At 43.2% G+C, this 13,654-nt stretch overlaps 1 protein-coding gene across 3 annotated transcripts in view; it reads left to right on the top strand.

Moving 5' to 3' along the window:
* Positions 1 to 13,654, top strand: part of znf385a (zinc finger protein 385A) — a 54,073-nt gene that overhangs the window by 22,393 nt on the left and 18,026 nt on the right. For 2 of the 3 annotated variants that reach the window (XM_034086919.2, XM_034086920.2), the window contains exons 2-3: positions 5,694 to 5,845; positions 11,503 to 11,613. In XM_034086919.2, coding sequence (XP_033942810.1) covers positions 5,694 to 5,845; positions 11,503 to 11,613 — 263 coding nt within the window. Of the gene's footprint in view, positions 1 to 5,693; positions 5,846 to 8,443; positions 8,935 to 11,502; positions 11,614 to 13,654 lie in introns of those variants that run through there. The other variant, XM_034086921.2, reaches the window with a different exon arrangement.

Raw genomic sequence — 13,654 nt, 5'->3', positions numbered from 1 at the left:
CGGAACAAGAGAATACACAGACACAGACAGAGAGGGAAAAGGTCATTGGATAAAAGTTTTTCTTGATAACCCGTCTAGAAAGATCTCATGAACTTCAAAACCAGAGCAGTTCTATTAGATATAGGATAAGAAACAGAGATAGGAGCACAACAACCTATCTCTTCGTCAGATGCACTCCCGCGCTTATCTAGTGCAGCCCCTGGTCTATTTAAATCATCTCACTGACTCAGAGTTCTCTCAATAATGAATACATAAGCCAAGGCTAGGTTTTCTCAGGATTTAGAGCCAGCAGTTATCTCAATCTCAATATGCCACACACACTAGGTCGATAAAATAAATTATGAACGTTGCACAGATAATCACTAAAGCTGCTGCGTGGCACAAAACTTTGAGATGCCGAAACATACATCTTATTTGTCGGTTCATTATGTTTATGCCAGTCGGGTCCTGTATTGTTATGTATTGAATTTAACCTGCATTTCGGTCTGTAATATTCCAACATCAATCATATCAGCAGCACTAACTATAAGCTGAGTTTGTAGTCCTGATGTCACCCTACCCTCCGCCATGTGGAGGACAGGTGCCTGCTTCACGGCCCAGCAGAAAGGCGAGTTGGCAGCCTGACTGTGACCACCTCCTTCTCCCTGCCTCTGCTGCCAACAACCCTGGCACATGTGGCTGTCCAGCGTGTGTGGTGCCAACTACCCTGCTCTCATTGTTCTCTCCTGAATGCACCCAACGCCCATGGGAGAAAAGGCTGAACACAGTGTGGCACAACCTACACAGCCTGTTAGATCATCTCAAGACATGAAAAGATTCTCTTAGCCTAGATTCTAGAAAAAGCTTTTTGTCTCCCTTCGCAGGCAAGGACAATTTTCACAAGATGTTTTCAATATCAGCTTCAGTTAGAGTGAGACATTCATTGAGGAGAACACTTTTCTTTATAAGATAATCAACGTTATATAATCATAATACTGCATCAACTCATAATAATTGGATGAGGTGGGGAACACCCAACAGATTGAATGCAGTAAGCATATGTAAATGCTCTTAGCTCCCTCGCTTTCCCTTTGCTTGTGGGTTATTTTTCTCAACTAGTTCAACCACAAACAAACAAACACATATAAAGTTAGGGAATTAAAATGTGTCTCATGGAGAAATAGGATTGGAGAGCATTGATTTGTGTATGTGTGTGTGTGTGTGTGTGTGTGTGTGTGTGTGTGTGTGTGTGTGTGTGTGTGTGTGTGTGTATATTTCCCAAGTGTAGGCTGGGATGTGGCCAATAGCAGATTTATCAGGGTGACGCAGGCTGGCGAATTATTCCAAATAGGAGAATCAGTCGCTCTCGCCTTTGATCTCCCTTCTGCCTCCTCTCTAATGTTATCCCTCCTTCTTTTCCCTGCTACACTCCGTCTACCCTGCACCAGTATCCATCTTTAACTCTTTCCCCTTTGCTTCCACCTGCATGTAGCCAGTTCGGTCTGTTATACCTATATGTGAAAGGACAATGTTACAGTAGGCTTGTTTTAATCCTTCTCTCCCCTTTATGTACTTAATTATACTTGGGAATTGCCTTATTAACATGAATGTCTAGCTGTTATTATCATTCCAACTACATGCCTGACCCAAAACCATGACATCTGAATTTAAACCAAAGATATTTTTATTTGCAAGGCCCAAACTCAAAATGGCGACGTTTACAAAGATATAACTGTAAAGCCTCTCACTAAACACACTTTGATTACCAAACCCTTTGGCAGTGTCCCACAGGCTGCTTAAGAGCTCTGATTATGGGCTACAGCATCCTGGTAGGATTCCCAGCATGTCAAAGGATTTAACAACATCCAAATCACTGTCTGAGTCCTCTTCCAGACTGGCGTGTCTATCATTCTGTCTCACACAGACGTTTGCACAGATCAGGCTCCAAGAGACAGTAGGTAGAACTAAGGGAGGAGGAACAGCAAAGAAACAGCTCATTGAGACATGAATACTAATTAAGATCTGTTGGAAATGAGTTGAAGAGTAAATCAGATATGGGAAGATGGCCCATCGCAGTGTCTTAAGGTCAAAGGTATGTCTTGAAATGGCTTGTTTTGTTTGACCTAAGACTTTCATTTTATAATGGTATCAAAGCGAGAAATATTCATATTAAAAAGTGGAAAAAAACAGTTGATGTTCAGCATTTGTGCTTGTTGTTAATTAATGTTAACAACATGTCAAATTGTTATTTGTTAATTGTTGAAAGAATCCGTTCAGCACTATGCTACCACCGTGCACAGTACTGTAGCAATGCCGTTTGAACTCTGGCTGGTTTTATTGTGTCATGTGGTTATCTTGTTTTGTGGCTACAGAACAGTTTTTTAAGAAAGAGTTATCGTATTATTAACTCTGGCTTTAATGCGAGGTTGTGTGCAGAGTAGGGTCTGGTGGGACCACGTACAAACCACATGGTACAAACATGCATTGAATCACACACACATACCCATAACAGGTCACACAGACACACTCCGGCTTGATTCAGCGATGTTGTTTGATTTACACTGTGGGAAAGTCCCCAAAGAGAGGTTTAAATTAATGGGGTGATTATACACTCCAAGAATAAAGCAGCCACACTCTGATTTATGCACACTCTAAAACACACTCTGATTTATGCACACTCTAAAACACACTTATGGGACAGATTGGGTCTTTGCTCCAAGGACGAATGCTCCTCTTTCTTCTCTCAGGTCTCCGGCTCCATTCACTTCCTCATATCCCCCCCCCCCCCCCCCCCCCCCCCCTTCTGCTGCTGCTGTTGCAGAGACACGTTCTGTTCCCCGGTCAGCCAATCTCTGGCTGCCTGCCTGCAAGAGGCTGGCTGACCTACTGCCTACTCGCTCCCTGTTCAAGTGCAGAGTCACTGGGGAGCTGCAAACATTACTACTGTGCAACTACATCCAACAGAATCACTCCTTCCAAGCCAAAGACACACACACACACACACACACACACACACACACACACACACACACACACACACACACACACACACACACACACACACACACACACACACACACACACACACACACACACACACACACACACACACACACACACACACACACACACACACACACACACACACACACACACACACACACACACACACACACACACACACTGCTGCATGAAAAACGCTGACACCAATGGAGGCCATGTATGAACATGCGACATAGTGTCATACATGCAGTGAAGAAGCAGTGTATTAGTCATGTTGTTAGTGGTGCAGCCCCAGAGGAGGAGCCCCCTTCATCAGTCATGGAGGTAGAGGTGGGGGAGAGAGCAGCTATAGGACCTCCCACCCTCGCTCATCACGACAAACAGCATCAAGGAGGCGCTCAGCTTAAATACTGACTCACAGTGAGATTTGCAAATTGGGAACAACACACAATAAGTTTCAATTGTTACACTTACATTTGTTTGTAAGTGAGTCAGCCTGCGATGGTGAGACGAGTACAGTCCACCAGCTGGAAAGCCAACAGACACTTGTTTTTCATATATAAAGGATACTTGCATGTGTGTGCATGGGTTTCTGCATTCATACATGTGTGTTTATTTGTGGTTTGTTCAGTGATAGAAGCTGAAATGCTGAACTGAATGTAATGATGCAGTGCTCTCCACCTCGAGGCCCACAGATGCGCCGCAGAAGGCAGCTGGGCTTCAGCTGAGACAGCACTTTCACTCAGTCTGACAAAGTCAAGCTCTCTGCCTCCATCTCTCTCTCCCTTGCTCTCTGTAATCCAAACTTTGAAGACTGCATTTGCTAACACCATATTCCCCCACGCAGCAGCCATATTATTTTTTCTCTGATCGCATTCATTTGACATAAAGCTTGATGAAAATGCAGAGGTGTCAAATAAAGCACAAATTACCATGTGACAGCATAGCAGCAGGTAGAATCGAGTTGCAGTAGGAAGCAGAGGGAGGGACAGCAAGTAACGGAGTGAGGGAGTAGCTTAGGCCAATCCCCAAAAAGGAGAGCGGTAAAGCTATAAGTCTCGGGGGAATTTGAAAGCCACAGAAATCCAGTTGCGGATATTAAGAGGCTTAATCTAAGAGCTTGCTGAGGCTGAGTTTTGCTGTGTGGGCCCCATCACTATCAGCCTTGACAGAGGTTAAATAGGCGACGAAGGGGGATAAGGAGGAAAGGAAAAGAGGGCAGATGGGAGTTAGGAAGAGAATAGGAGCCGTGTATCATTATGAAAAGCCTTGCATGCTTTCATAGGAGACTTAAACATTTACTTGGAGGCACAGGTGTGTCTGTGTGCGTGGTCTTCAGCTTCTGTGGATATCGGCTCAAGCAGCATGTTGGATACAGTCAAAGTGTCAGACATGAGCAGAGTAACCAGAGTCCATGAGTCATTCATTCCATAATTGGACACTACCAACTTTGTTAACTCTAGTGCACGAGTCGGGATGACATACAGCCTAGGGTCTGTGATTCCACTGAGGATGTGGCTCAAAGGAAGAGTGTGAGCCTCCTATTTAATGAGCTTAATGCAACGCACCTGGGAATGCACACTCGCAGCAGAGGACAAACAATTCGCTGTGAGAGAGGAGAAGAGAGGAGAAGATTCGACCAAAGACGCTGCTGGTGTATATTTGTAAATGTATTAATCTGTTTGAACCATGTTTGATTAGATAAATTATTATTTCTAGTCTTATGAGGTAAGAAGCTAAAATATAAGATGCTGGAATATAATTTACTTTGTTGAGATGGATTTACTTTTGATTAAATTAAAAAAGAAAAAACTTGATTATGGAGCAGAAATTAAAGTGCTTGTTTAAGGATGGCATGTTTTTCATTGAAATGTTTATTTGCCTAAAGTGAATGAAAGTATGTATTGTGTTAAAGGTTTTCAATCTAAACGATGGATCAGGAGGCTAACAAGAGGCTGAATGAAGCAAAAAGAAATCTGCAATAACTCAAATAAAGAGGAAAGATTCAAATTTGAGTTGTCCCATGTGTCCTTTTGGAGTGAATCAAGCCATTTGCACGTTTAGGCAGGAGTCCATCAAACAAACCAAATCACAACTTGACAACAAATGCTGTGATGGAAGTCATTATCATCAAGCTGCAGATGTCTCCCATGAGAAGAAGAGAGGGAAGTCACAGGCAGGTGGATGAGAGAGAAATCCCCACAGCCTCCTTGGCATTCCTTTCTTCTCTGTGGCATTCCCGCTTCATTTAATGTGCATGTTTTAGTGCACCTAACATTCTTCTATGAGGTGAATTTAACAAAGCCCAGAAAACCTTCAGTATAACAGCATTTGTGGCTCAGCAGTGCCGCTGCACTTTGGAGCTTCATTCTTGTCAACTTGTCAGAAAGCTGAATTCGGCCAGAGCAATCAGTCAAGCGTACTTCACAGACCAAATGCTGCGTTTTCTCTCAGTTTAGAGATGCAGTGTTCCACGGGGATGGCACATGGTTTTGCTCTGTATGCAGACAAATAATTGCTTTGCAGTGCAATTATGGCTTATTGTGCTATTTTGAATTCAGTGGCAGTTTTCAGGAAAACATTATGTGATAAAATTCAATAAAATGCATTCAATATATCACAAAAGACATTTGATTGCCAAATGAACATGCATTTGAGTTGGAAGAAAATGCCATATAAATGTATTTATTCCTGTCTTTGTCTGTGTGCAGGAGGCATAAACCGGGCCGGGGCGGCAGTGCCGACATTCTTGAGGACCCCCACCATGCTCCAGCCCCACCTGGACATGAAGCACTTCCTGCAGTTCCCCATGGAAACCGCCCATCATCCACACAGCATGAACCTCTTTCACAACTTCAACACGGTGAGAGTTAAAGCAGACACACAGACACACAGACTGCAGTCTTTTAACTAACCCTGTGCAATAAGGGACCCACTCGTAAAACTTATATTTTTCTAAATGTAATTTGCTTTAAACTCTCTTTAAAATATTGAGGTGCTACCATAGTCTTTAACACAGGCCTGACTACAAGGTAATCCTCAAACCGAACCATTTCATGTCAAAACACTGTCGTATTTTTTTATTCTGCACAAAATAAAAGAGCAGTTCTCGGGCCATCCTCATTGCTGTGCACTTCAAACACCACAGTTTGTTTGATGTAGTATTTATTTTAACGGAGAGGGATCTTCCTGTTTCCCCAGGCCCAGACAAACATCTTATCATTTAGATTAGACCGTAGAGAGACTTAGCATTTCACCAACTCAGCATAATATGCCGCCTGTGTCTCGAGACTCCATTAGGGAATGTCAACACATTACTTGTCAGCAATATGTAAAATCAGTGAACTTAGTTTGGACTGTATGTGGGGCAGCGCTATTTCTGGTCGGTTTTTGCTACAGTCATTATCAGCATGTGTCAGCTTGGCAAGTTTGGCTGCAGTTTGCAAAGGTGCGACATATCTTTTACACATTTGGTCATATCTGTCATGTTGCTTTGACCCATATGATACTACAGGGAAAGTACCGGACACTGTTAAACACATTTAACTATACAGTATATTTAATAGCTCTCCACGGGCCATGCCATAGGTGTAAGCATTCCTACTGGTGCTGAAACTGCAGTGCACCCAGCAGACATGGATTAATAGAGATACAGAAATGACACAGGCGCTCAGTTTCCACTCTCGCGTCTGCTAGCAAAACCCTATAATCACTCCTGCTTGCTCTTTCTTCATCCTGCATCGCTGCCTCTGGTAGACTATACATATCTCCTGTAACATCCCTCCACTCCATTCTCCTCCTCAGAACGTTAACTACGTTTGAAGGCCCACAGGGACACTGTGAATCTTAATAGCTGCTGCTGATGATGACGTAGTGCACACTGAGCGGTGTTTTACAGTCCTGCGGCCAGAAGATGGGGCCATAGGAGAGAGTTGGAGGACCGCATGACCTCACAGATTTACCGCATTTTGGCACATACGCATAGGCAGTATGTGTGTTTACTGCATTGCATTAAAAACAATAGACTGACACACTCACACTGATGGTACAGTAGAAAAGTGTGTGATGCCTGAAGCATCGTTCACAATCACAGTTGTTGTATTTGTGGCATATAGACTTGCCTTAAACTATATCTTTGATCTGTGAAAATGCTAACATAAAAAACACTGGTTGCTGCTAATGAGGGATGTCTCTTGATGTTTTCCGACGGACGGAAACCTGACCCCTGAGCTTCTCTGAGTCGTTATGCTTTAGTTCACAGGGAGACCTAGAGTGATATAGTAAGTGTGTGCGGTTCTGTTTACATCACTGACAGTGTTTTATGGCTTGTCGGGGCTTTTAGACGGAAGAATGTTTAAACAATCAGAGCATGACTGCCATGGTATCCTCTTTCTCATATTACTGCATGAATGGAGAATGAACTAGGATTATTATCCCTCCTGGTGCCCGTCTGCACCAACACACTGTAATAATGATATGCACACTATTTCAATGAAGACCCAGCATTATAGCTGCAATAATATTGAGATGTCCCTGCATTAAGCTAGCAGCTAGTTATTCTATCATTCTCTCTTATTAGCCGATCTGTGCTGAGTTTGTATAGTCCTAATGAGCCTCACATTGAGGGTCATTCGTCTCGTAGCAAACGAATAGCCTCTCCTAAAGCCATATACAGCTGTAATGGTCCTCTAATGTGAGTTGTCCTCTACCTGCCTGTCTCTCTCAATGTGCCTCGAGACAGTGACAAGGCTGAATTATGAATCTGCAGCAGCTGCTCCTAATATAGACGCATGCTCACACACCTCTGAGCCAAGATGCATGCAATGATGTGAGCTTTCTCAGGCCGCAAAGTCAGGCATTTCTGATGAAGTTGTCCAATCACGCAAAGGCGTGTGCAGACTTGTTGAATCCCCCCTGCTGTCCATGCTTGTCCATGCCACCTCGTTTCTTACTCTCTTCCTATACAACTCTTATTCCAGCATTAATCTCCACCATATTAATTGACAATCATTTCATCAAACCTGTGCCCATAGGTTCAGACTTAAAAAAGGAATCATTTAGAGTTTACTTTGGGCTTCATCAGATCAAATGTGCACCTAATGATATCTGGCTGCAAGGCATCATATACTTTTGAACCAGAGAAGAAATACTGTGTGTGTGTGTGTGTGTGTGTGTGTGTGTGTGTGTGTGTGTGTGTGTGTGTGTGTGTGTGTGTGTGTGTGTGTGTGTGTGTGTGTGTGTGTGTGTGTGTGTGTGTGTGTGTGTGTGTGTGTGTGTGTGTGTGTGTGTGTGTGTGTGTGTGTGTGTGTGTGTGTGTGGCTAGGGAGCCACTAGGGGCTGATGATGACATTTGATAGATGGTGTGAACTTGGGGGAGAGTAGAGCAGGAGGAGAGGGGGACACACAATCCTCGCTGCATCTGGACAGATAGAGTATGCCTGAAGAAGGGGGGAGTGAGAGAGAGAGAGAGAGAGAGAGAGAGAGAGAAGGGGAGGAGAAAACTGGAAAGCAGACTAAAGGACATGCACTTTAGGGAAGCGTGAGGCAGAGAGAGAGAACATATCGAAGAGGAGAGGAGAAGGAGGCTAAACTAAAGGGAAAGGAACTTGTTAGGTGATGTGTCAGTGAAATAACAGAGCAAGGCAGATATGTGAGATATTCTTTCAGTAGACACTTGCTTCTTCTCTTGAGGCAAAGAGAAGTGGGGTGCCAGAGGAGGGAAAACAAAGAAATCGTAGCTGGCAATGCATCACTAGGCACAAGTCTTCTAAGTGAGTTACTTTGTATTCAGCATTGACAACCAACAAACCAGGGCGCTGAATGAGTGAGGAAGGTGCACCACACACTCTCAGTCTCGCACATGCTGAGGCTCAAACACACACTTCATCCAGCAGTACACATACAGGAGGAGAAATGCAGCTCCAAGCTTCTACAGATGCACAGGAGAAGAAGGTGAGTACCTAAATGCTTGGAGATTTGTTGCCGTTCTTTTGTTTGTTTTACACCCAAGTGTGTCTTAATCTGGGCATGACTCAAAAGTACATAGAACCAAGAGCTTCAAAGGCTTTATTTATCTGGCACAGAGCAGACTATGGAGTGACTGCCAGAGCGGTCCCACCGAGAATCACAGAACAGTACATCCTTCGCTGCTGGAATCCAACCATTCCAAACATCGCAGAGTACTGATCAAACACACTAGAGGAAGAGGGCACAAACAAATCATGAGGGAATGAAAACTAAAGTGGAGGGCAGTGAGAGTTGAAGAAAAAGACAGTAACATGCAGAGAATGTCGGTGAGTTCAGGTCCTTGCTGTGGTGAAGTGAAGGGAGATGCTTGGTTGTTCTTTGGGCTGTTTCACCTCAGAGTAAACTCTGTATTAACAAAAGGCATTCTGCTGTTAGTCTCTTAAGGCCCTGTGGAGCTCTTGATGTGGTTTATGTGGTTTATGTGGTTTACTCACATCGGCCAGGGCTCTCACCACATTGCAAACTGCTCCATGTTTCCAAAACTCACCCAGACTCCTCTTATGACAACTGTTCACAATTTAGAGAGGGATTAGTCTTAAACTATTAATGCAGGAAATGCAGCTAATTGGAATGACAGTTGTTCGTTTTCTCAAAATTGGTCAAAGAAAGTTGAGTGAGTTTTGGACGATCCCACTTCACTTAATCACACGGCTCAGCTCCCATTACACGAGGACATGTTTTGGAGAACATGTGGGTACGAAGCATGTGAGCTGCCGTCCAAAAAGGATTGCTGGCAGCTGGGCGTTGTTTTTAACAGCTGAATATACTGAATGGGTCATATTCGACACACCCCGAGTACTGATTCATGTACAGTTACCTCACAGCCTGTTCAGCTCTCGTTAAACCTGATGATGGGTCACACCATGGACGCCCACAAGCAGTATTTACCCCACAGCCTGTCAGTTAAGTCTGCTTATAATATGGGAGTTGGGGTGACATTTAGCAGGGGTTCGAAAGAATACACCAAAAATGTATGTGGATTTCTTTGGTTGTATTTAGTCACTTTTGAGGTATTCATGCAGTTCCTCCCCATACTATTTGTCCACCAACGTCATTGCTCAATATCCGCCCCTCCCCTTCTATCCATCTGAATTCACAGCAGCAGTAGAGCCTACTTCAGGCTGTTTCTGGGGAGAAAATAGAGGGAGTCATGGAACGTGGAATATGGGAAAGAGAGTCAAATGAGATAAGAATGTGCGATGTGAGGATGTCCGGCCTGGGCCTCTTCTTTTTTTTCTTTCTCTCTCTTTCTTTTTTTCTGGGCTAATTCCCATTTCTCCCTCCTTTTCTCTTTCTCTCTGTCCCAATCCATCTTCCTCTCCCACCGTCTCATTCATTGGCTCCCCCAGATGGTGTGTTTTTGTACCGTCCTGTCACCCAGATAAATGTCTTGGGCCTTCTCCCCATTTCTTTCTTTCTGTTTACCCTGTTTTCTTTAGAGTTGCTCGGTAACATGCAGCATGCAGACATGTAAATGGTTTGTTTATAAGTTACGAGAAGATGTATGTTAGCTGCTCTTTTGTCTCCCTCTCTTCTCACGTCTTGCCCATTTGCATTTTAGATTAGACAATGGCTCTGGTTGCAAGATAGTTCAAGGAAAGTTTTGGTGATAAGCCAAATTTAAATCTGGGGACGAGCCATATTGAGTCATGTACAGTCTGTCATGCTCTCAACAAAAAAATACAGGCCTGCATCAGACTTGGAGGACTCTCCGGAACATTCCCTCGGTGCCTTATGAATTCAAAACACACAGCATCATATATCATATCCTTTTGTCCTTCAGGCCAGGTCTTCTGTTTCTCTTTATTCCTTTCGAGTACCAATGCTGTGCCGCATCATCTTTAACACATGGACTGTTTTAGCTGCAGACATAGTGCCAGACAATAGTCTGTGATGAAATACCACCATAGCTATAGCTAGACTAATACTAAGTCTATTAACAATAATCACTAGATAAATGCAGCTTCAAACACAGATAAATATTGGAATAGAGCCTTTTTAAAATGATGCGGGCAGGGTCTTTACTGTATGGGACAGAATTGAAGTAGGTGGCTTAGCCACTGACACATTGGAGAGCTCCTAAAGTGAGTCGGTTACATTTATACGAGGTGCTTAACACCTTGTATGATGGACATCCCAGCTGAAACAACTAACACGAGGACAGCATGAAGCTACCACCTGGTCAGGAAAGAAGGTTGAGAGTGGGCAGGATGCAACAGGTGTCTTAGTTGTAGCAACATGCCGTGAACAGCACTATTTGCTTAACAAAACACAAACTCGCTCTTGTCCATGCACTTAATCCACTGCTGTGTGATCAGTTTGAGATTTGGATCCCTCTCACCCATCTAATGCAGAGGGCATCACACGTTCGCTCCTTATATCACAATGATGGATGGGCCTGTTGACTTGTGGCACCTGGACGAGTGCTCCAGTATTAATTGTCACTGGGTCTGGATTATAACTCACAGATTTCTCTGTCATTTTCTCTACCAGATGGATCCGGTGCAAAAGGCCGTGATCAACCACACCTTTGGAGTTCCACTGGTCAAGACCAAGCGGCCGGTCATCTCATGTAACGTCTGCCAGATCCGCTTCAACTCAGAGGTACAGAAACATAATAAACCCAACACATACACAGTATTTCTCCCACTACATTTCCCATGTGGCATTAGATATGCTGTATCTTGCTGTTTGTACACATTCACTTTTCAACTCATATTTTTGCTTTCGGAAAGTGTTGGAGGGCTTTTCTATCTGTTTGCTATCCTGAGAGTGGGTGTTGACAGAGGATGTGGTACATTTGTTTGGGCTATGTTTTGGCAGTTGCGACCCCATTGGAATTGAATTTGTTTCAAGGCGGTGTGCAGTTAGTAGAAGCAATAAGCACTGCAGCACAAAGCTGAGGAGGCTGCTGAAGAAGCTGAGAGAGAGGTAGAGGAAGAGGACTCAACGCTGGCAAAGCTTGAATAAAATCCTCAACATGTGTTATGTTAATTTCACACAAGCATGTCATGAAGTGATCATTTCTTTAAAATGAACAGAAATGTTCTTGCTTTTGTATAATTCTATCATTTTAACAGCAGTTTCATTTGTCCATATGGTGTAGTTTACATCTCAACTCATAATGGGAGTTTAATGGCACATTATACCCATGGGCAACTTGCACACATGACTGATGACAAATTAAAGAAAACAAACATCATATGGAAGTATTTTACGTGTAGTGACACCAATCACCGAGGTGTCCCTGAGCAAGGCACCGTTGCCTACACTGCTCCCCGGGCGCCGTTCAAAATGGCAGCACACTGCTCCTAACACTAGGATGGGTCAAATGCAGAGAAAAAATTTCCCCACGGGGATTATAAAGTATATCCAAATCAAATCCAAATCCAAATCAATCCATTCTCAGTCTTTTCTTCCTGCTGTGGATGAATAGGATAGACACATGACAACATCAGTGCCAACTGTCATGTGCGCAGTGTATCATTTGGCTGTGATGCTCCCTATTCAGTGGTGCAGATTGCAGGGCCAGGGCGTACATTCAGCCACAATACACAACATTAAGGAGTGGACCGGTGCTATATATACTCCACACGTCTACAATCATGGTTTCCATGTAGTCATGGAGCTGCAGGCCTGTAATCTTGAGCCTACACTTTGCAGAGTTCCCATCTGTATATCTTCAGAGGTAGAGGAGTCATTCAAAGTTGTTTATATGATAACAAATGTTGAGCCCCACAAGGCAAATACTGGCTTCTTTATTAAAAGCTTGAATAAAGTTAGAATATATAGAGTTAATCTGTGAAGAATTCAAATATTTAACTTAATGGTTATATAGTTTTAATGACGGCTTAAAGGAAAATAAATGACTTAACCTTGCTAGAGAAGCACCTAATGCATCCTGAGTGTTTTCCTTCACATCCAGCCAAATATAACCAAAACAATGTTTTTATGATGTATTGAGAAGTTCTGACTGTAAACCATTTGCAGAGTGGAACGACAAATCATGTTTAAAGCAGGAGGCTGCACTATTTGTTTTCTGACATATGAGTGATATCTGGCTATAATCTGCCTCACCATGGACAGATCCCTCCTCCTTACAGTGCCAACACTATGAAAGATTTAGGGAAACTCCACATATGACTGGCTCCTTTTGTATTTTGTTTCGTTCTCTTGTTCATTGAAGAGAGACTTGGCATAAGGTAGCATAAAAGCATAATAAAGGTCCATCTTATATTATCTTATAAAAACATTGTTACAACAATAAACAGACTAAGATCACTTTCACAATCAAAAAATGGCATAACATATGTATGCAGTAAAAGAGATTAACCAGTTGCTGTAGGAGGAAAAAACAGGCATGACTTTCCAAAACTAGAATACTTATTTGGAGGCATATTCTTAGGTTTCATGAGCATTCAGTCCCCTCTGAAGCTCTAGTTCGGTTTACTTGTGCACTTCTTTGTAACAATGCTGACACCTACTGCTGCCTTGGCATTCCTTCTGGCTCCTGAATGATAAAGGACATACAGTACACATCTCACAAATGTGAGTCCTTATGATTTTGATGGGCAGGACTACAGCACTTCTCTGCTGTCATTGTTAGTTTTGCTGCCAGTGTTCACAAGAAAAAAACAGGCTCTGC

This window comes from Pseudochaenichthys georgianus, chromosome 7 (genome assembly GCF_902827115.2).
Source record: "Pseudochaenichthys georgianus chromosome 7, fPseGeo1.2, whole genome shotgun sequence".
NCBI lineage: Eukaryota > Metazoa > Chordata > Actinopteri > Perciformes > Channichthyidae > Pseudochaenichthys > Pseudochaenichthys georgianus.
This window is presented reverse-complemented; position numbering and strand designations above follow the sequence as displayed.